This window comes from Chiloscyllium plagiosum, unplaced genomic scaffold (genome assembly GCF_037043375.1).
Source record: "Chiloscyllium plagiosum isolate Xiang-an unplaced genomic scaffold, Cpla_swu_hap1 HiC_scaffold_31, whole genome shotgun sequence".
NCBI classification, from domain to species: Eukaryota; Metazoa; Chordata; class Chondrichthyes; order Orectolobiformes; family Hemiscylliidae; genus Chiloscyllium; species Chiloscyllium plagiosum.
In genome coordinates this window covers 6,070,164-6,090,296 of record NW_028270169.1, presented here as the reverse complement: position 1 = coordinate 6,090,296, position 20,133 = coordinate 6,070,164, and the positions used below count along the sequence as shown (strand labels likewise).

Sequence of the window (20,133 nt, the reverse complement as noted above, 5' to 3'; positions counted from 1 at the left end):
GTGTGTGCGTGTGTGTGTGAGATAGAGAGAGGGAGAGAGGTGAGTGTGTGCGTGTGTGTGTGAGATAGAGAGGGGGAGAGAGGTGAGTGTGTGCGTGTGTGTGAGAGAGGTAGAGAGAGGGAGAGAGGTGAGTGTGTGCATGTGTGTGTGTGAGAGAGCGACAGGGAGAGGGAGTGAGGTGAGTGTGTGCGTGGTTGCGTGTGTGTGTGTGAGAGAGACAGAGAGAGGGAGAGAAGTGAGTGTGTGCATGCGTGTGTGTGAGTGTAAAATACAGAGAGAGGGAGAGGGGCGAGTGTGTATGTGTGCGTGTGTGTGTGTGTGAGAGACAAAGAGAGGGAGAGAGGTGAGTGTGTGCGTGTGTGTGTGCCTGAGCGAGACAGAGAGAGGGAGAGAGATGAGTGTGTGCATGTGTGTGTGTGTGTGTGTGAGAGAGAGACAGAGAGAGGGAGAAAAGTGAGTGTGTGTGTGTGTGTGTTTGTGAGAGAGACAGAGTGAGGGAGAGAAGTGAGTGTGTGCGTGTGTGTGTGTGAGAGAGACAGAGAGAGGGAGAGAAGTGAGTGTGTGCGTGTGTGTGTCTGAGCGAGACAGAGAGAGGGAGAGAGGTGCGTGTGTGTGTGAGAGACAGAGAAAGGGAGAGAGTTGAGTGTGTGCATGTGAGAGATAGAGAGGGGGTGAGAGGTGAGTGTGTGTGTGTGTGAGAGAGAGAGAGAGAGACAGAGAGAGGGAGAGAGGTGAGTGTGTGCATGCGAGTGTGTGTGTGAGAGAGAGCGACAGGGAGAGGGAGTGAGGTGAGTGTGTGCGTGGTTGCGTGTGTGTGAGAGAGACAGAGAGAGGTGGAGAGGTGAGTGTGTGCGTGTGTGTGAGAGTGGGAGACTGAGGGAATGCATGTGTGTGTGTGTATGTGTGTGAGCGAGACAGGGAGAGGTGAGTGTGTGCATGCGTGTGTGTGTGAGAGAGAGACAGAGGGAGAGGGGTGAGTGTGTGCGTGGGAGACAGAGAGGGAGAGGGGTGAGTGTATGCATGCGTGTGTATGTGTGAGAGAGAGACAGAGGGAGAAGGGTGAGTGTGTGAGAGACAGAGAGGGAGAGGGGTGAATGTGTTTGTGAGAGACAGAGAGGGAGAGGGGTGAGTGTTTGCATGTGTGTGTGTGAGAGAGAGAGACACAGAGGGAGAGTGGTGAGTGTGTTTGTGAGAGACAGAGAGGGAGGGGGGTGAGTGTGTGTGTGTGAAAGACAGAGAGGGAGAGAGGTGAGTGTGTGCGTGTGAGAGAGGCAGAGCGAGGGAGAGAGGTGAGCGTGTGCGTGTGAGAGACAGAGCGCGGGAGAGAGGTGAGTGTGCGCGTGTGTGTGTGTGAGAGAGACAGAGAAAGGGAGACAGATGAGTGTGTGCATGCGTGTGTGTGTGTGTGTGTGTGTGTGAGAGAGAGACAGAGGTGAGTGTGTGCATGTGTGTGTGAGACACAGAGAATGGGAGAGAGGTGAGTGTGTGCGTGTGTGTGTGAAAGAGAGACAGAGAGAAGGAGAGAGGTGAGTGTGTGAAATTGTGTGTGTGACAGAGAAAGGGAGAGAGCTGAGTGTGTGTGTGTGTGAGAGAGACAGAGAGGGAGAGAGGTGAGTGTGTGTGTGAGACAAAGAGAGGGAGTGAGGTGAGTGTGTGTGAGAGAGGGAGACAGAGTGAGGGAATGCATGTGTGTGTGTATGTGTGTGAGCGAGACAGAGAGGGGTGTGTGCATGTGTGTGTGAGAGAGACAGAGAGAGGTGAGTGTGTGTGAGAGAGAGAGACAGAGGGAGAGGGGTGAGTGTGTGCGTGGGAGACAGAGAGGGAGAGGGGTGAGTGTGCGTGTGAGAGACAGAGAGGTGAGTGTGTGCATGCGTGTGTGTGTGAGAGAGAGAGACAGAGGGAGAGGGGTGAGTGTGTGAGACAGAGAGGGAGGGGGTGAGTGTGTGCATGCATGTGTGTGTGAGAGAGAGACAGAGGGAGAGGGGTGAGTGTGTGAGAGAGAGGGGGAGGGGGTGAGTGTGTGCATGCGTGTGTGTGTGAGAGAGAGAGACAGAGGGAGAGGGGTGAGTGTGTGAGACAGAGAGGGAGGGGGTGAGTGTGTGCATGCGTGTGTGTGTGAGAGAGACAGAGGGAGAGGGGTGAGTGTGTGAGACAGAGAGGGAGGGGGTGAGTGTGTGCATGCGTGTGTGTGTGAGAGAGACAGAGGGAGAGGGGTGAGTGTGTGAGACAGAGAGGGAGGGGGTGAGTGTGTGCATGCGTGTGTGTGTGAGAGAGAGACAGAGGGAGAGGGGTAAGTGTGTGAGACAGAGTGGGAGGGGGTGAATGTGTGCATGCGTGTGTGTGAGAGAGACAGAGGGAGAGGGGTGAGTGTGTGAGACAGAGAGGGAGGGGGTGAGTGTGTGCATGCGTGTGTGTGTGAGAGAGAGACAGAGGGAGAGGGGTGAGTGTGTGAGACAGAGAGGGAGGGGGTGAGTGTGTGCATGCGTGTGTGTGTGAGAGAGAGACAGAGGGAGAGGGGTGAGTGTGTGAGACAGAGTGGGAGGGGGTGAATGTGTGCATGCGTGTGTGTGTGAGAGAGAGACAGAGGGAGAGGTGTGAGACAGAGTGGGAGGGGGTGAATGTGTGCATGCGTGTCTGTGTGAGAGAGACAGAGGGAGAGGGGTGAGTGTGTAAGACAGAGAGGGAGGGGGTGAGTGTGTGCATGCGTGTGTGTGTGAGAGAGACAGAGGGAGAGGGGTGAGTGTGTGAGACAGAGAGGGAGGGGGTGAGTGTGTGCGCGTGTGTGTGTGAGAGAGAGACAGAGGGAGAGGGGTGAGTGTGTGAGACAGAGAGGGAGGGGGTGAGTGTGTGCATGCGTGTGTGTGAGAGAGAGAGACAGAGGGAGAGGGGTGAGTGTGTGAGACAGAGAGGGAGGGGGTGAGTGTGTGCGCGTGTGTGTGTTTGAGAGAGAGACAGAGGGAGAGGGGTGAGTGTGTGAGACAGAGAGGGAGGGGGTGAGTGTGTGCATGCGCGTGTGTGTGTGAGAGAGAGACAGAGGGAGAGGGGTGAGTGTGTGAGACAGAGAGGGAGGGGGTGAGTGTGTGCATGCGTGTGTGTGTGTGAGAGAGAGAGACAGAGGGAGGGGGTGAGTGTGTGCATGCGTGTGTGTGTGAGAGAGAGACAGAGGGAGCTGAGTGTGTGTGTGTGTGACAGAGAGAAGGAGAGAGGTGAGTGTGTGCGTGTGTGTGTGTGAGAGAGAGAGAGACAGAGGGAGAGAGGTGAGTGTGTGTGTGTGTGACAGAGAGAAGGAGAGAGGTGAGTGTGTGTGAGAGAGACTGAGAGAGGGAGAGAGGTGAGTGTGTGTGTGAGACAAGAGAGAGGGAGAGAGGTGAGTGTGTGCATGAGTGTGTGTGTGAGACTGAGAGAGGGAGAGAGGTGAGTGTGTGCATGAGTGTGTGTGTGTGAGAGAGACAGAGAGAGGGAGAGAGGTGAGTGTGTGTGTGTGTGTGTGTGAGACAGAGAGAGGGAGAGAGGTGAGTGTGTGCATGAGTGTGTGTGTGTGTGTGAGAGAGACAGAGAGAGGGAGAGAGGTGAGTGCGTGTGTGTGACAGAGAGAAGGAGAGAGGTGCGTGTGTGTGTGTGAGAGACAGAGAGAAGGAGAGAGGTGAGTGTGTGCGTCTGACAGAAAGAAGGAGAGAGGTGAGTGTGTGTGTGTGAGACAGAGAGAAGGAGAGAGGTGAGTGTGTGCATGTGTGTGTGTGCATGTGTGTGTCTGAGCAAGACAGAGAGAGGGAGAGAGGTGAGTGTGTGCGTGTGTGTGAGATAGAGAGAGTGGGAGAGAGGTGAGTGTGTGTGTGAGAGAGATAGAGAGAGGGAGAGAGGTGCGTGTGTGTGTGTGAGAGACAGAGAAAGGGAGAGAGGTGAGTGTGTGCGTGTGTGTGTGAGATAGAGAGAGGGAGAGAGGTGAGTGTGTGCGTGTGTGTGAGAGAGGTAGAGAGAGGGAGAGAGGTGAGTGTGTGCATGTGTGTGTGTGAGAGAGCGACAGGGAGAGGGAGTGAGGTGAGTGTGTGCGTGGTTGCGTGTGTGTGTGTGAGAGAGACAGAGAGAGGGAGAGAGGTGAGTGTGTGCATGTGTGTGTTGTGTGTGAGAGAGCGACAGGGAGAGGAGAGAGGTGAGTGTGTGCGTGTTTGTGTGTGTGAGAGAGAGACAGAGAGAGGGAGAGAAGTGAGTGTGTGCATGCGTGTGTGTGAGTGTAAAATACAGAGAGAGGGAGAGGGGCGAGTGTGTATGTGTGCGTGTGTGTGTGTGTGAGAGACAAAGAGAGGGAGAGAGGTGAGTGTGTGCGTGTGTGTGTGCCTGAGCGAGACAGAGAGAGGGAGAGAGATGAGTGTGTGCATGTGTGTGTGTGTGTGAGAGAGACAGAGAGAGGGAGAGAAGTGAGTGTGTGTGTGTGTGTGTTTGTGAGAGAGACAGAGTGAGGGAGAGAAGTGAGTGTGTGCGTGTGTGTGTGTGAGAGAGACAGAGAGAGGGAGAGAAGTGAGTGTGTGCGTGTGTGTGTCTGAGCGAGACAGAGAGAGGGAGAGAGGTGCGTGTGTGTGTGAGAGACAGAGAAAGGGAGAGAGTTGAGTGTGTGCATGTGAGAGATAGAGAGGGGGAGAGAGGTGAGTGTGTGTGTGTGTGAGAGAGAGAGAGAGAGACAGAGAGAGGGAGAGAGGTGAGTGTGTGCATGCGAGTGTGTGTGTGAGAGAGAGCGACAGGGAGAGGGAGTGAGGTGAGTGTGTGCGTGGTTGCGTGTGTGTGAGAGAGACAGAGAGAGGTGGAGAGGTGAGTGTGTGCGTGTGTGTGAGAGTGGGAGACTGAGGGAATGCATGTGTGTGTGTGTATGTGTGTGAGCGAGACAGGGAGAGGTGAGTGTGTGCATGCGTGTGTGTGTGAGAGAGAGACAGAGGGAGAGGGGTGAGTGTGTGCGTGGGAGACAGAGAGGGAGAGGGGTGAGTGTATGCATGCGTGTGTATGTGTGAGAGAGAGACAGAGGGAGAAGGGTGAGTGTGTGAGAGACAGAGAGGGAGAGGGGTGAATGTGTTTGTGAGAGACAGAGAGGGAGAGGGGTGAGTGTTTGCATGTGTGTGTGTGTGAGAGAGAGAGACACAGAGGGAGAGTGGTGAGTGTGTTTGTGAGAGACAGAGAGGGAGGGGGGTGAGTGTGTGTGTGTGAAAGACAGAGAGGGAGAGAGGTGAGTGTGTGCGTGTGAGAGAGGCAGAGCGAGGGAGAGAGGTGAGCGTGTGCGTGTGAGAGACAGAGCGCGGGAGAGAGGTGAGTGTGCGCGTGTGTGTGTGTGAGAGAGACAGAGAAAGGGAGACAGATGAGTGTGTGCATGCGTGTGTGTGTGTGTGTGTGTGTGAGAGAGAGACAGAGGTGAGTGTGTGCATGTGTGTGTGAGACACAGAGAATGGGAGAGAGGTGAGTGTGTGCGTGTGTGTGTGAAAGAGAGACAGAGAGAAGGAGAGAGGTGAGTGTGTGAAATTGTGTGTGTGACAGAGAAAGGGAGAGAGCTGAGTGTGTGTGTGTGAGAGAGACAGAGAGGGAGAGAGGTGAGTGTGTGTGTGAGACAAAGAGAGGGAGCGAGGTGAGTGTGTGTGAGAGAGGGAGACAGAGTGAGGGAATGCATGTGTGTGTGTATGTGTGTGAGCGAGACAGAGAGGGGTGTGTGCATGTGTGTGTGAGAGAGACAGAGAGAGGTGAGTGTGTGTGAGAGAGAGAGACAGAGGGAGAGGGGTGAGTGTGTGCGTGGGAGACAGAGAGGGAGAGGGGTGAGTGTGCGTGTGAGAGACAGAGAGGTGAGTGTGTGCATGCGTGTGTGTGTGAGAGAGAGAGACAGAGGGAGAGGGGTGAGTGTGTGAGACAGAGAGGGAGGGGGTGAGTGTGTGCATGCATGTGTGTGTGAGAGAGAGACAGAGGGAGAGGGGTGAGTGTGTGAGAGAGAGGGGGAGGGGGTGAGTGTGTGCATGCGTGTGTGTGTGTGAGAGAGAGACAGAGGGAGAGGGGTGAGTGTGTGAGACAGAGAGGGAGGGGGTGAGTGTGTGCGCGTGTGTGTGTGAGAGAGAGACAGAGGGAGAGGGGTGAGTGTGTGAGACAGAGAGGGAGGGGGTGAGTGTGTGCATGCGTGTGTGTGTGAGAGAGACAGAGGGAGAGGGGTAAGTGTGTGAGACAGAGAGGGAGGGGGTGAGTGTGTGCGCGTGTGTGTGTGAGAGAGAGACAGAGGGAGAGGGGTGAGTGTGTGAGACAGAGAGGGAGGGGGTGAGTGTGTGCGCGTGTGTGTGTGAGAGAGAGACAGAGGGAGAGGGGTGAGTGTGTGAGACAGAGAGGGAGGGGGTGAGTGTGTGCATGCGTGTGTGTGTGAGAGAGACAGAGGGAGAGGGGTAAGTGTGTGAGACAGAGAGGGAGGGGGTGAGTGTGTGCATGCGTGTGTGTGTGAGAGAGACAGAGGGAGAGGGGTGAGTGTGTGAGACAGAGAGGGAGGGGGTGAGTGTGTGCGCGTGTGTGTGTGAGAGAGAGACAGAGGGAGAGGGGTGAGTGTGTGAGACAGAGAGGGAGGGGGTGAGTGTGTGCATGCGTGTGTGTGTGAGAGAGACAGAGGGAGAGGGGTAAGTGTGTGAGACAGAGAGGGAGGGGGTGAGTGTGTGCATGCGTGTGTGTGTGAGAGAGACAGAGGGAGAGGGGTAAGTGTGTGAGACAGAGAGGGAGGGGGTGAGTGTGTGCATGCGTGTGTGTGTGTGAGAGAGACAGAGGGAGAGGGGTAAGTGTGTGAGACAGAGGGAGAGGGGTGAGTGTGTGTGCGTGTGCATTTAAGAGGATGTTTGCCTTTGTCCAGTCCAGTCCAGGCCACACCAGCGCCTCCACATCATTCCTTTCACATGACTCTCTACTTGATTTGACAATTTCTTTCTTTCAGTTCCTCCAGTCCTGTAAGGTTAGCAGATAAAGCCTGCCCATCCGAGGTCAAAGATGTCTTGTTGCCCTCAGGTCACTCCTTGGTTTATGGTTTAACACAGCTCCTGTACTGTGAAGTCTGATTTGTTTTCCCTCTCTCCACTGCATTTAGAACAGGCACCTACTGCTCTCTGTGGAACCCCTGAACACTCTTCTTGAGCAGAAATGGGAGAAATTTGCAGTCTATATGTTCGCTATCAACTTCCTCCTGTATCTGTCTTATGTCATCACTTTCACTGCTGTTTATTACGACTGGTCTCATGCAAACAAGGTGAGTAGTCCCCTTAAAAAGACTTGTCATTTCCGAAGGAGCAGTGCTCCGAAAACTTGTGATTTTAAATAAACCTGTGTCATGTGACTTTTGACTATGTCCATTCCAGTCCAACACCAGCGTCTCCACATTTTTAATTCATAAAGAAACTTTCACAACCTTTGTACCTTCTCCGCGTGTCTGCCTGGGTTCCCTCTGGGTGCTCCGGTTTCCTCCCACAGACCAGAGATGTGCAGGTTAGGGTGGATTGGTCACAGGGATTGCAGGATTATAGGGATGGGCTGGATCTGCGTGGGATGCTCTTGGGAGGGTCAGTGTGGACTTGATGGGCTGAATGGCCTGCTTCCACACTGTAGAGATTCAATTCTACTCAACCTCACAACATCCCAAGTGTAATACCCCAACGCACTTGCTGAATTTGGTTAGGTGTGTGATGATCTGCATCTCACACGCTATGAAACCACAGATTCACCTTTGCCAGCCCGCTGTGGATGTGAGAAACAACGAACTGCCCCATCCCACAATCTCTCACAATAAAAAACACTTGGATCATAACTGACTTCTTACCTCATCTCAGAGTGCTCAGTAGTGCTGAGCAGCTAGAGGAGTATTTGATGAACATTGCCATAATGTAGGAAAAGCAGCAATAACTTTAACAAATCATGTTCTCACAGAACAGCTGAAAATCAATAACAATTAGATGACGATAAACTGCAGAAATTGGTCAAAGGATAAATATTGGGTGGATCACCAAGGATCACGAGGTAATGGCTGTGGAAGATGGCTTCACAACTCAAAGGACAAGATTTACCCCAGTGCAGCACTCCCTCTGCACCGCACCATCGCGGCGGCCTCAGACTTTTGAGCCTGTTCCTGGAGTGGGACTTTCAGAATACGGGACCCTACACTTCCCACCTTTAAACATCTGGCCAGCTGTACAGCCCTGCAGCAGTTTTGGGATTTTGCTCCTTGCTCCTCCTTCCCAATTTGGAGGAAAGGTCAGGATTAGGATTGAGGTCACCTACCTTCCCACACAAATACCAACAGGTCACAATGAAGACTCTCCAAAATAAACCCCTGGCATTTCTTTGCAGTCAATAGATTATGTTTTCTGTTTCAGACAGACATCATGTCCACTACATCAAGACAACTGAGTGGACAGATCTTTATTTTAACATGGGCTGTTGCCTTACTTTTCATAGAAGTAAGTACACAATTCCTTTATCCTACATTGAGTTTCTTTGTCTAAAGGGTTAGGAAATATTTCAAAAGGCACATGACCTGATAACCTGCATAATAAACAGGGTGAGAGAATAACAGAAAGGACATTTTGCGAATGTGCCTTTAGCGCAACTACATCTGAAAAATATTTAACATAAAATCATATGAATGAGAGGAGGTGGCCATTCAGCCCATCTAGACAGCTCTTTCACTAAGTAATGACTGATCGCATTGTGGGTTAAACTCTATCTTCCAGCCCGTCCCCAATAATACTCATCGCCCTCATACATCAAAAATCAATCCAGCTCAGCTGTGAGATATTCCTTTGACTCCAACCTCCAATACTCTCTGGGAAACAGAATTTCTAATGTTAACAATTCAAGAATCCGCTCATCTCCATCTTAAATGGAAGACCCCTGATTTTTCAATGTACCCCCAGTTTCTCCCACAGTTGTGTTCTCGCAACATCTTACCCATGAAGCCCATCAGAATTTTGTATATTTCAATAAGATTACCCCTATTCTTCTAAACATTTACTGTCTATAATTTTCCTCATTGCTGAAGGGGGTGTGACCAACGTCCCCAAGATTGATTTTCCAAGTGAGGTCCATGTCCTCAGTAAAAGAGACATCCTTTGCCAAAATAAAAAGGGAAGGTGGTTTGGAAGAATGAGAAACGAAACACAAGATTCTGAGGGATCTCGACAGGATGGCTGTTGTGAGGACATTTCTTCTGGGGGTCATAATCTCAGATAGAAACCCCCTCATCCACATGGAGATTTGAGTGAGAGTGAGGACAAGAGTGTGAGAGAGATTGAGTGAGTGAATGAGTGAGTGAGAGATTGAATGAGTGAGAGATTGAATGAGTGAGAGAATGAGAGTGAGTGAGTGAAAGTGAGTGAGACTGAGTGAGAGAGAGAGAGAGATTGAATGAGAGAGTGAGTGAGTGTTAGTGAATGAGAGTGAGTGAGTGAAAGTGAGTGAGAGCACCAGAGCAGAGGGCAAGAGCAAGAGTACAAGACAGAATCATCAAAGATAACTCCTGAACTGATTGTGTCCTGGAGTCCCTGCTGACCTTAACTAAACTGAATTGTACCCAACAGCAGTAAACTGGTTGGTCTTATAATTACCCCTATTTTGTGTTGTGTTACACTGTAGTTATGGAGCATTATAAATTTGATCTGGTTATTTGTATAATGTGGGGTTGGGTAGGGCTTTGTTATATCAGTGGTGCTGGAAGAGCACAGCAGTTCAGACAGCATCCGAGGACAGGCAAAGTCCGAGGACGGGCTTTTGATTCCTGATGAAGGGCTTTTGCCCGAAACGTCGATTTTGCCTGTCCTCGGATGCTGCCTGAATTGCTGTGCTCTTCCAGCACCACTGATCCAGAATCTGGTTTCCAGCATCTGCAGTCATTGTTTTTACCTCTTTGTTATATCACATTAACTTGAATTTGGCTGAAGCTGGTTTTGGTCATTTCTAAATGGCTTGTTAATGTAATCAGAGTGACATAGTGCTCACATCGCTAGATGAATAAGCCAGAGACTCTGGCGATGACCCAGAGACATGGTAACATTTCACAACGGTACCTTGAAAATAATTGGATTCAATTATTTAATTAAATAGAGGTTAAACAGCTAGCGTGGTCTCAGAAATGGTGGCCAGGGAGCTGTTTGATCGCTGCAGAAACCCAACAGATCCTTCCGGAATGTAGTCCAAGTGATGTCAGACCTGCATCAACATGATTTACTCAACTCTGAGTGAAATAGCAGACCAAAGGCAGGTTGCGCTCATCTCCTGGGCAATGATCACAACCATATAATTGCCCACATCCTAGGATTCCATTAATTCATCCATCCCTTGCCTGTTTTGTTTTGAAATAAGCTGGATTTGTTTATGAGTTCTTTTAAAACTGATTCTAGTTGCATTGAATTGGTATGATTTAATATTAAAAATTTTTTAAAAATCTTATAGGTAGCATCAATAATTCACTTGAGACTTTCGGACCTGCAATCAATAATGACAGATGCATGGTTCCACATCCTGTTGTGAGTGTACCCCTTAATATTTGAATTGGGGTTGGGGAGTTGTCAGCAGAATTGAGGAGGGGGTGGATGAGGGGTTTAGTGAGCTGGAGTTGGGGAGGGGGTTGGGGGGGTCAGTTAGCTGAGTTGAGGGAGGGGATCAGTTGGCTGGAGTCGGGGAGGGGGTGGAGAGGGGGTCAGTTTGCTGGAGTCAGGGAGGGGGTCGGGGTGGGGGTCAGTTAGCTGGGGTCGGGGAGGGGGTGGGGAGGGGGTCAGTTAGCTGGAGTCGGGGTGGGGGAGGGGTGGGGGTCAGTTAGCTGGGGTCGGGGAGGGGGTGGGGAGGGGGTCAGTTAGTTGGAGTCAGGGAGGGGGTGGGGAGGGGGTCAGTTAGCTGGAGTCGGGGAGGGGGTCGGGCGTGGGTCAGTTAGCTGGAGTCGGGGAGGGGGTGGGCGTGGGTCAGTTAGCTGGAGTCGGGGAGGGGGTGGGCGTGGGTCAGTTAGTTGGAGTCGGGGAGGGGGTGGGGAGGGGGTCAGTTAGCTGGAGTCGGGGAGGGGGTGGGGAGGGGGTCAGTTAGTTGGAGTCGGGGTGGGGGAGGGGAGGGGGTCAGTTAGCTGGAGTCGGGGTGGGGGAGGGGAGGGGGTCAGTTAGCTGGGGTCGGGGAGGGGGTGGGGAGGGGGTCAGTTAGTTGGAGTCTGGGAGGGGGTGGGGAGGGGGTCAGTTAGCTGGAGTCGGGGAGGGGGTGGGGAGGGGGGTCAGTTAGCTGGAGTCGGGGAGGGGGTGGGGAGGGGGTCAGTTAGCTGGAGTCGGGGAGGGGGTCGGGAGGGGGTCAGTTAGTTGGAGCCGGGGAGGGGGTCGGGGGTGGGTCAGTTAGCTGGAGTCGGGGTGGGGGTGGGAGGGGGTCAGTTAGCTGGAGTCGGGGAGGGGGTCAGTTAGCTGGAGTCGGGGAGGGGGTCTGGGGTGGGTCAGTTAGCTGGAGTCGGGGTGGGGGTGGGGAGGGGGTCAGTTAGCAGATTTGGCCCAGTTGATCAGCGTGTGATACAGAGTGATACCAACATTGGGTGTTGAACGTCCCACCCTGCCTGGGGTTACAATGAAGGACTCTCCTCATCAACCTCTCCCCTCACTTGTGGTAAGGTGCCCCCCAGTTGAACCACCTCTGCCTCTCTCTCACACACACACACGCACATGGGAGCAGTTGTACTCTTAAGAACTATGGTAACTTTACCTTTAATCATCAAATGGATTAGGACAGGGGTCTCTTGTTAACCAAACTGTAAAAAAAATTGAGCTCCATTCAAAGACTTGGATATAATCTAGGCAGGCAATCAGGAATGTTGCATTATCGAAGCTCATCCCCTTTCTCAAATAAATCCTTGAAAGGATGGACACATCAGTGCCTGCCTGAAATCCTCGTTGCCCTTGGGATGATGGCTCAGTGCTGCTTTATTGCACAGCTGCAGTCCACATGGAGTCGATAGATCCACAATGCCAGTAGGAAGGCATTCCTGTGTCCCAGTCACATGGACGGAACAGTGATCCATTTCCCAAACTGGACGGTGAGGGGGTTTGTAGGGGTACATGAACAAACTAGCTGCCTCAAAACTCCAGGCATCATCTTTTATATTTGGGTTAGAGTCTTCATGGACCACCCCCAATAGTCTCAGGTTTCATCACTCCAAACAAAGTCACCAGTTTTAAGACTTGGGTTTGCAGATCTAGGTGTAGAGTAGATTGCAATATTCAAGAAATGTTGCATGGGCAGAGGCTAAAAGTAATCCATCAGCTAACACCTCAACAAAATAAATGTTGGTTATCACATAGTTGCTTACTGCCTGCAGATCAGTTGTCCCATTTTCTACATGAAAGCAACAAACCTGTTTCAAAAGTAGGAGAGATTGAGGGCTGCAGATGCTGGAGGTCAGAGTCGAGAATGTGGTGCTGGAAAAGCACAGCAGGTCAGGCAGCATCCGAGGAGCAGGAGAATTGACGTTTCCAGCACTAGCCCTTCATCAGGAATCCTTCAAAAGTTCTCCGTTGTGCTTTAGATTGATATAAATACAAAGGTTTTGTTCTCCTTCCAGCTTTTTGCAGTCTGGGCTGGCAGTCTTATGCACGATATTAAACTGGGCAGGTGTGGAGTCCCACCTGGCGATCCAGGTGTTGGCTATGGCTCTGAGCTGGATTAATATCCTGTACTATACCCGCGGGTTCCAGAGCATGGGAATCTACAGTGTTATGCTACAGAAGGTAAGAACCAGCCTTACAATTCAAAGCCCGAAACAAAAGGTGGATGAAGCATTTTAAGTTAAAGGTTTTTGTCCTAAGAGTCAGAGATGCACGCACAACAATTTCTACATCAATGAGAAGTGAGTGCTGAGGGCCATTTTGGGAATGAAGGGGCAGCAGGAACAGCAGCCAGGGTTAGCTCTCTGGTCAGACAGGCAGACTCTGGTCAGTCCAGTACTTCCACGGCAATGCAGCACCCCACGGCAAATATGTGCTCCCTTTTGTAAAGTCTAAAAACAACTAGCTTTTGCCTACATAAAACAACGTTGTGTTAACGTGTACAGCTTCCAGCACATGCAAACGCATCACACTTTCCAGTGTAATTCTCAACACTGTCCAAATTATTTATTAAGAGTTACCCATCAGCAGTCACATCCAATGGTAGACCCGTGCTCAAAGGTTTACAAACCCTGGCTGCTTGACTGTGATTGACACACTGTCCACTGCAGAAGGTCAACAAGGGGAGTTGCATTTTGTTACATGACCATGCCAACACCCTGGTCAGAGTCTACCTCCCTGCACTGAGAAGTGAGATTGCCAAATGGCTGTTCCTGATCCATCTCCATGCCAATAACAAGCCGACCAACCAGCACTCTCTCCTTCTGCTATATAAATTGGTGTCCTCCTCTCAAGTACATTTCCTGTGTCCCAGTCAAGGTGAGTCTAAGTTGAAAAAATATGACTGTCTTTTTTTAAAAGCAATATTTATATTCTGAAATAGTCCCACACAAAACATAAGAAACTAGGAGCAGGAGGAGGCTGTCTGGCCCTTCGGTGAGGACTGCAGATGCTGGAGATCAGAGCCAAGTTTAGAGTGGTGCTGGAAAAGCACAGCAGGTCAGGCAGCATCCGAGGAGCAGGAATTCCTGATGAAGGGCTCCCGCCCGAAACGTCGATTCTCCTGCTCCTGTTCAAAAAAAAGCTACCTTAGCTTTAAAAACATCTACTGAAGTAACTGTCAGCTACTTCACTGGGCAGGGAATTCCAAAAATTCACAATCCTCTGGGTGATAAAGTTCTTCCTCAATTCAGTCCTAAATCTGCTTCCCCTAATTTTGAGGTTAAGACCTCTTATCCTAGTTTCACCTGCCAGTGGAAACATCCTCTGATGATGATGGAAGTGAGCATGGAGGATTATTTGAAATAATGTCTTTCATAAACAAATGTTGCTGAAGGAGGAGGAGACTGAGTCATAGCAAGGCAGCCCAGAGATATAACTGAACCAAGGAGAGTGAGGGAGTAGGAAACCCAATGAACTGCAGATGCTGGAAATCAGGAATTGCTGGAAAAGCTCAGCAGGTCTGGCAGCATCTGTGGAGAGAAATCAGTAAACATTTCAAGTGACCCTTCCTCAGAATTTGAGAGTGAGGAATAGTCTGTATGAACAACTTGCGTTCACGTAACGCCTTTGACACAAGATGACGATCCAAAGGAACGCAGAAGCCTTACGAAAATAATTAAAACCGAGCCAAAGAGATTAGGACAGAATCTCAGTCTTAAAGTGATGGTGAGGTTCAATGAGGAATGGGTGTTTGGCCAAAGCAGCAGATGGCACAGCTGGTAGAGAGGCCCCAAAGGGAGTGAGGTTTAAAACAGGTTTTGAAACAGTTCTTGGGAGGCTGCAGAGATTAGGAAGGATAATGCACTGGGGGAGTCTGAACACAAAGATCACATTCTAAGCTGCAGTATTGCTCAACAGTCATTCCAAACTGGAAATAGAAAGGCAGTTCAAGTTTAACATAAGGTAGAAAGTGCTAACACGGCAACCGGGCTCCATACACATTGCAAGTTAAATGTAGGTAGACCTCTCCCCATGGTCTTTGCCTCCCTGCTCTGCCACAGCTGATCAGCAGGACCATGGCACACCACTGACTAGGCAGTGATAAAGAACTGAAAATGTGTTGCTGGAAAAGCGCAGCAGGTCAGGCAGCATCCAAGGAGCAGGAGAATCGACGTTTCGGGCATGAGCCCTTCTTCAGGAAGTAAAATTAGGGCGCTTGGTATTGGGGGCAAAGTACTAGATTGGATTGAAAGTTGGTTGGCTAATAGGAAACAAAGGGTAGTGATAAACGGCTCCCTTTCGGAATGGCAGGCAGTGACCAGTGGGGTACCGCAGGGATCAGTGCTGGGACCGCAGCTTTTTACAATATATATTAATGATATAGAAGATGGTATTAATAGTAACATTAGCAAATTTGCTGATGATACAAAGCTGGGTGGCAGGGTGAAATGTGAGGAGGATGTTAGGAGATTACAGGGTGATCTGGACAGGTTAGGTGAGTGGTCAGATGCATGGCAGATGGAGTTTAATGTGGATAAATGTATGGTTATCCACTTTGGTGGCAAGAACAGGAAGACAGACTACTACCTCAATGGAATCAATTTATGTAAAGGGGCAGTACAGAGAGATCTGGGTGTTCTTGTACACCAGTCAATGAAGATAAGCATGCAGGTACAGCAGGTAGTGAAGGCGGCTAATAGCATGCTGGCCTTCATAACAAGAGGAATTGAGTATAGAAGCAAAGAGGTGCTTCTGCAGCTGTACAGGGCCCTGGTGAGACCACACCTGGAGTACAATGTGCAGTTCTGGTCTCCAAATTTGAGAAAAGACATTCTGGCTTTTGAGGGAGTGCAGCGTAGATTCACGAGGTCAATTCCTGGAATGACAGGATTACCTTACACTGAAAGACTGAAGCGACTGGGCTTGTATACCCTTGAGTTTCGAAGACTGAGAGGGGATCTGATTGAGACATGTAAGATTATGAAAGGATTGGATACTCTGGCAGTAGGAAACATATTTCCACTGATGGGTGAGTGCCGAACCAGAGGACACAGCTTAAAAATACGGGGTAGACCATTTAGGACAGAGATGAGGAGAAACTTCTTCACCCAGAGAGTGGTGGCTGTGTGGAATGCTCTGCCCCAGAGGGCAGTGGAGGCCCACTCTCTGGATTCATTTAAGAAAGAGTTGGATAGAGCTCTCAAAGATAGTGGAATCAAGGGTTATGGAGATAAGGCAGGAACAGGATACTGATTAGGAATGATCAGCCATGATTATATTGAATGGCGGTGCAGGCTCGAAGGGCTGAATGGCCTACTCCTGCACCTATTGTCTATTGTCTATTGTCTCACTTTCTCCTAGTGATAAAGAACAGTCAAGGAGGGAGTTTCATCCCTCAATCATACTACTGCTTAACGTGGGTAAAGCAAATAAGCATTCCCAATCTGTTTTTTTTTTAAATGTAATCATTGATCCTGCTAAATCACAATTATTTTCATTTTCAGATTCTGCTAACTGATGTTGCGCGATTCCTGTTTATTTATTTACTATTCCTAATCGGATTTGGTACAGGTAAATTTTTTGTTGTATTTTCCAATTTCTCTTAGCCTGTAAATTCCTTTCCAATTTCTCTTAAAACTGTCGGGGTCCTACAAATGCAAAGTCCAAGAGATAGAATCATAGAATCCCCAGTATGGTAACAGGCCATTTGGCCCAACAAGTCCACATCAACTCTCCAATGAGCATCCCACCCAGACACATCTCTGTAACCCTGTATTTTCCATGACTAATGCAGCAAACCTACACATTCCTGGAAACTATGGGCAATTTTCCACTGCCAGTACACCGAACCTGCATATCTTTGTGAATGTGGGAGAAAACTGGAACAGCCGGAGGAAACCCAGGCAGGCACAGGGAAAATGTGCAAAATCCACACAGACAGTCGCCTGAGGGTGGAATTGAACTTGGGTCCCTGGCACTGGGAGGCCACAGTGCTAACCACTGAGCCACCATGCCACCCTATTCCATTGGGATGATTCCATTGCACACAAAACCAGCTCCTGATACATTCACTGATCCCAATTCCATTACAGCATTCTAACTGTTGTAAACAATGATATCTTCATCTAAACCAGATGATTCTGATGGAACTTTAAAATACAAGATTCATGATTCTTCCATTGCTCTCTGCCAATGCAACATCTTCCTGGCCCATATCTTCACTGTACAGGGACCCCCATCCTGCTGTGCCTGGCTAAACTTGGTTAACACCAGGACTGTCCGCATCCTGGAGCTGACAACTAAACAGCACAGTGGGTGTAACATCATGGCAAAGGATCGCCAACGCTTTAAAGGGCAACACCCACATATGATGAGCAAATAAAATGGAATTTCTCTGTGACACAAACAACCAATTCAAGAAAAAAAGGCCTGGCTATTGGAAAGCTGCACATTTGAAGGGTTTCTATGCAGAGGGAGGGAGGGATGAAGCAAAACAGACAAAAGATGCAGTGCAGGTCTATCCAAAGCCACGGATGAAACTGCAGTGCCCGCTCATTAACAGGAGGTAGTTCAGTTTGAACTTCACTCTCTTCAAACATAATTTAAAATTCTGACTCCTACAGCACTTGCCTCCCTGATTCAGGGGTGCCAGGACAATGAACAGTGCAGTGCTTTCGCCAGTTTCAACACTGCAATTCTGGAGCTATTCAAGCTAACCATTGGACTGGGTGACCTGGAAGTACAGAAACAAGTAAAATACCCAGAGCTCTTCCTCTTCGTGTTGGTGTTGTATGTTGTCCTGACCTTTGTCCTCCTGTTGAACATGCTGATCGCACTGATGGGGGAGACCGTGGAGAACATTTCCAAAGAGAGTAAAAACATCTGGAAACTACAGGTATCTCAAAAATGTCTGCTTCTATTATTACAACAGTTTTTCGATCAGGTGAAACTTCTCACAAACTGTTGAACTGGATGATCCTCCAGGCCCAGCCGCTGCTTTCCTGGTAACTCATTCAATTGGCCATCCCTTATTCCCCAAATCAGTCAGCTTGACAAGACCGAGAGGCCCTACACCATCTGTAAGCCCGACTGCAAACCACACACCATCCTATTAACACTGTCCTCTCACTGTCACTGGGTCAAAGTCCTGGGACATCATTCCGAGCAGCATGGCTAGTGTACCTCACCACAGGGATAGCAGTGGCTCATCACCAGACTGGACAATAATGCAGGAGCAATAAATGCCAACTTTGTCAGCAACACCTACATTCCATACAAATAAAGCCTGAAAAACTAACATTGCCTCCCCACAGTCAGCAAGCTGGGTGACCAAAGCAGAAATCCAAGTGCAACACCCTACACTTCCAGACGTAATCCGTGTCTGGACTGGGAATGGGAATGCCAGCCACATTTCCACATCTGAAATGCTAAAGCTTATAGTTTCCCTTCCAACACCTTAACTCTGATCAGTTGGTGCTGGGACCTTCTGGTCAGTGAAAGAAGACTGAAGAGGGCTGAAGCTAATCTGTAAAGCCCTGCATCAGATCAAGCTGCATATTTCCAAAAGAGGCCATCACAGTAACTGAGAGACACTAACTGTACAGTAAAACAGAGCAAATCACCAAGGGGAGCTGTACAACCCCTGGCCTACATTGTCACACTATTAACTAATGAATTAAGCCATTAACAACTTTACATGACAGGACAAAAAAAAAAGATTTTCTCTGACACAAAATAACAATAACAACAACAACTTCTGGAAACCAATTCAAAAACACCTTCTCCTTAAAATTATCCTATGCATTAAGCCAAGCGTTCTTCATTCACTCAATGTAAGCAATGATTTATTGCCCATCGCTAACTGACTTGGAGAAGCTAGTGGTTAGCTACCTTGTTGCATAGCTGTGGCCCAACTGCCAGTGCACGGTGTTGTCAGGGAGCTTGAACTGAAATGAATTGAATTGAATTTATTGTCACGTGAACCGAGGCACAGTGAAAAGCTTTGTCTTGCGAGCAATACAGGCAGATCACAGAGTTAAGTAGCATAGATAAGTAAACAATTAGTAAGCAGCAAACACAAAATCACAGGTACAGATGAATGTTAAGAGTTTGTGAGTCCATTCAGTATTCTGATAACAGTAGGGTAGGAACTGTTGTGAAACCGGCTGGTGCGTGTGTTCAGGCTTCTGTACCTTCTCCCCAATGGTAGAGGTTGTAGAAAAGCATTTCCAGGGTGGGATGGATCTTTGAGAATGCTGGCGGCCTTTCCTTGACAGCAGGCCTGGTAGATGGATTCTACAGATGGGAGGTTGGCCTTCGTGATTCCCCACTCTCTGTAACCATCTCCGATCTTGAATGGTACAGTAGCCATACCAGGTAGTGATACATCCGGACAGAATGCTCTCAATGGTGCACCTATCAATGTCGGCAAAGGTATTCGCTGTTATGCCAAATTCCCTCAGCTGCCTGAGGAAGAAGAGACATTGTTAGGCCTTTGTAACCAGTGCGTCCACATGAAGACGCACATGATTCACAGCAGTGAAGGAATGGAGATTTATTTCAGAGTCAGGATGATGAGGGGTGCTCACCTACATTTGCTGTTCTCTTCTTTCTACATGGAGGAGGTCTGAGGTGGGGACAATGCTGCAGTGCACCTTGTACATGCTGCTGCTACTGTGCAGCAAGAAGGTAACCTGCTTTACATTCCCTCCAATTTTTCTTGCTGCTGCATGGATCTCAGAAGGTCATACACAGCAGCAGCTCCTGCAATTAGAAGTCAATGTGAACACATTGTAATCAGAGTGCAAGACCCTGAGCAACCATGTAGCTTATTGGGAAGATGGAAGGTGGTATATTGCTTTATTTTCCTCCACAGGATATAGAACAGCATAGTACAGAACAGGCCCTTTGGCCCTCGATGTTGCACCAACCTGTGAGCTAATCTAAGCCCATTCCCCGACACTATCCCTTTACCATCCATGTGCTTATCCAAGGATTGTTTAAGTCTCATTAATGTGGCTGAGTTAACTACATTAGCAGGTAGGGCATTCCACACCCTTACTACTCTCTGCGTAAAGAACCTGCCTCTGACATCTGTCTTAAATCTATCACCCCTCAATTTGTAGTTATGCCCCCTCGTACAAGCTGACGACATCATCCTAGGAAAAAGACTCTCTCTGTCTACCCTATCTAATCCTCTGATCATCTTGTATGTCTCTATCAAATCACCTCTTAGCCTTCTTCTTTCCAATGAGAACAGACCCAAGTCTCTCAGCCTTTCCTCATAAGACCTTCCCTCCATACCAGGCAACATCCTAGTAAATCTCCTCTGCACCTTTTCCAATGCTTCCACATCCTTCCTGTAATGGGCCGACCAGAACTGTATACAATATTCCAAGTGCGGCCGCACTAGCGCTTTGTCTAGTTGCAGCATGACATTACGGCTCCAGAACTCAATCCCTCCACCAATGAAACCTAACACACCGTATGTCTTCTTAACAGCACTATCAACCTGGGTGGCAACTTTCAGGGATCTATGTACATGGACATCAAGTTCCCTCTGCACATCCACACTACCAAGAAT

At 49.3% G+C, this 20,133-nt stretch overlaps 1 protein-coding gene across 7 annotated transcripts in view; it reads left to right on the top strand.

Annotated features, from left to right (window-relative positions):
- Positions 1–20,133, top strand: part of LOC122563870 (transient receptor potential cation channel subfamily V member 3-like) — a 105,815-nt gene that overhangs the window by 78,494 nt on the left and 7,188 nt on the right. For 6 of the 7 annotated variants that reach the window (XM_087977175.1, XM_087977173.1, XM_087977176.1 and 3 more), the window contains 6 exons: positions 7,082–7,240; positions 8,361–8,444; positions 10,435–10,508; positions 12,566–12,731; positions 16,055–16,121; positions 17,174–17,445. In XM_087977175.1, the coding sequence (XP_087833301.1) occupies positions 7,082–7,240; positions 8,361–8,444; positions 10,435–10,508; positions 12,566–12,731; positions 16,055–16,121; positions 17,174–17,445 (822 nt within the window). The remainder of the gene's footprint in view (positions 1–7,081; positions 7,241–8,360; positions 8,445–10,434; positions 10,509–12,565; positions 12,732–16,054; positions 16,122–17,173; positions 17,446–20,133) is intronic. The other variant, XM_087977177.1, reaches the window with a different exon arrangement.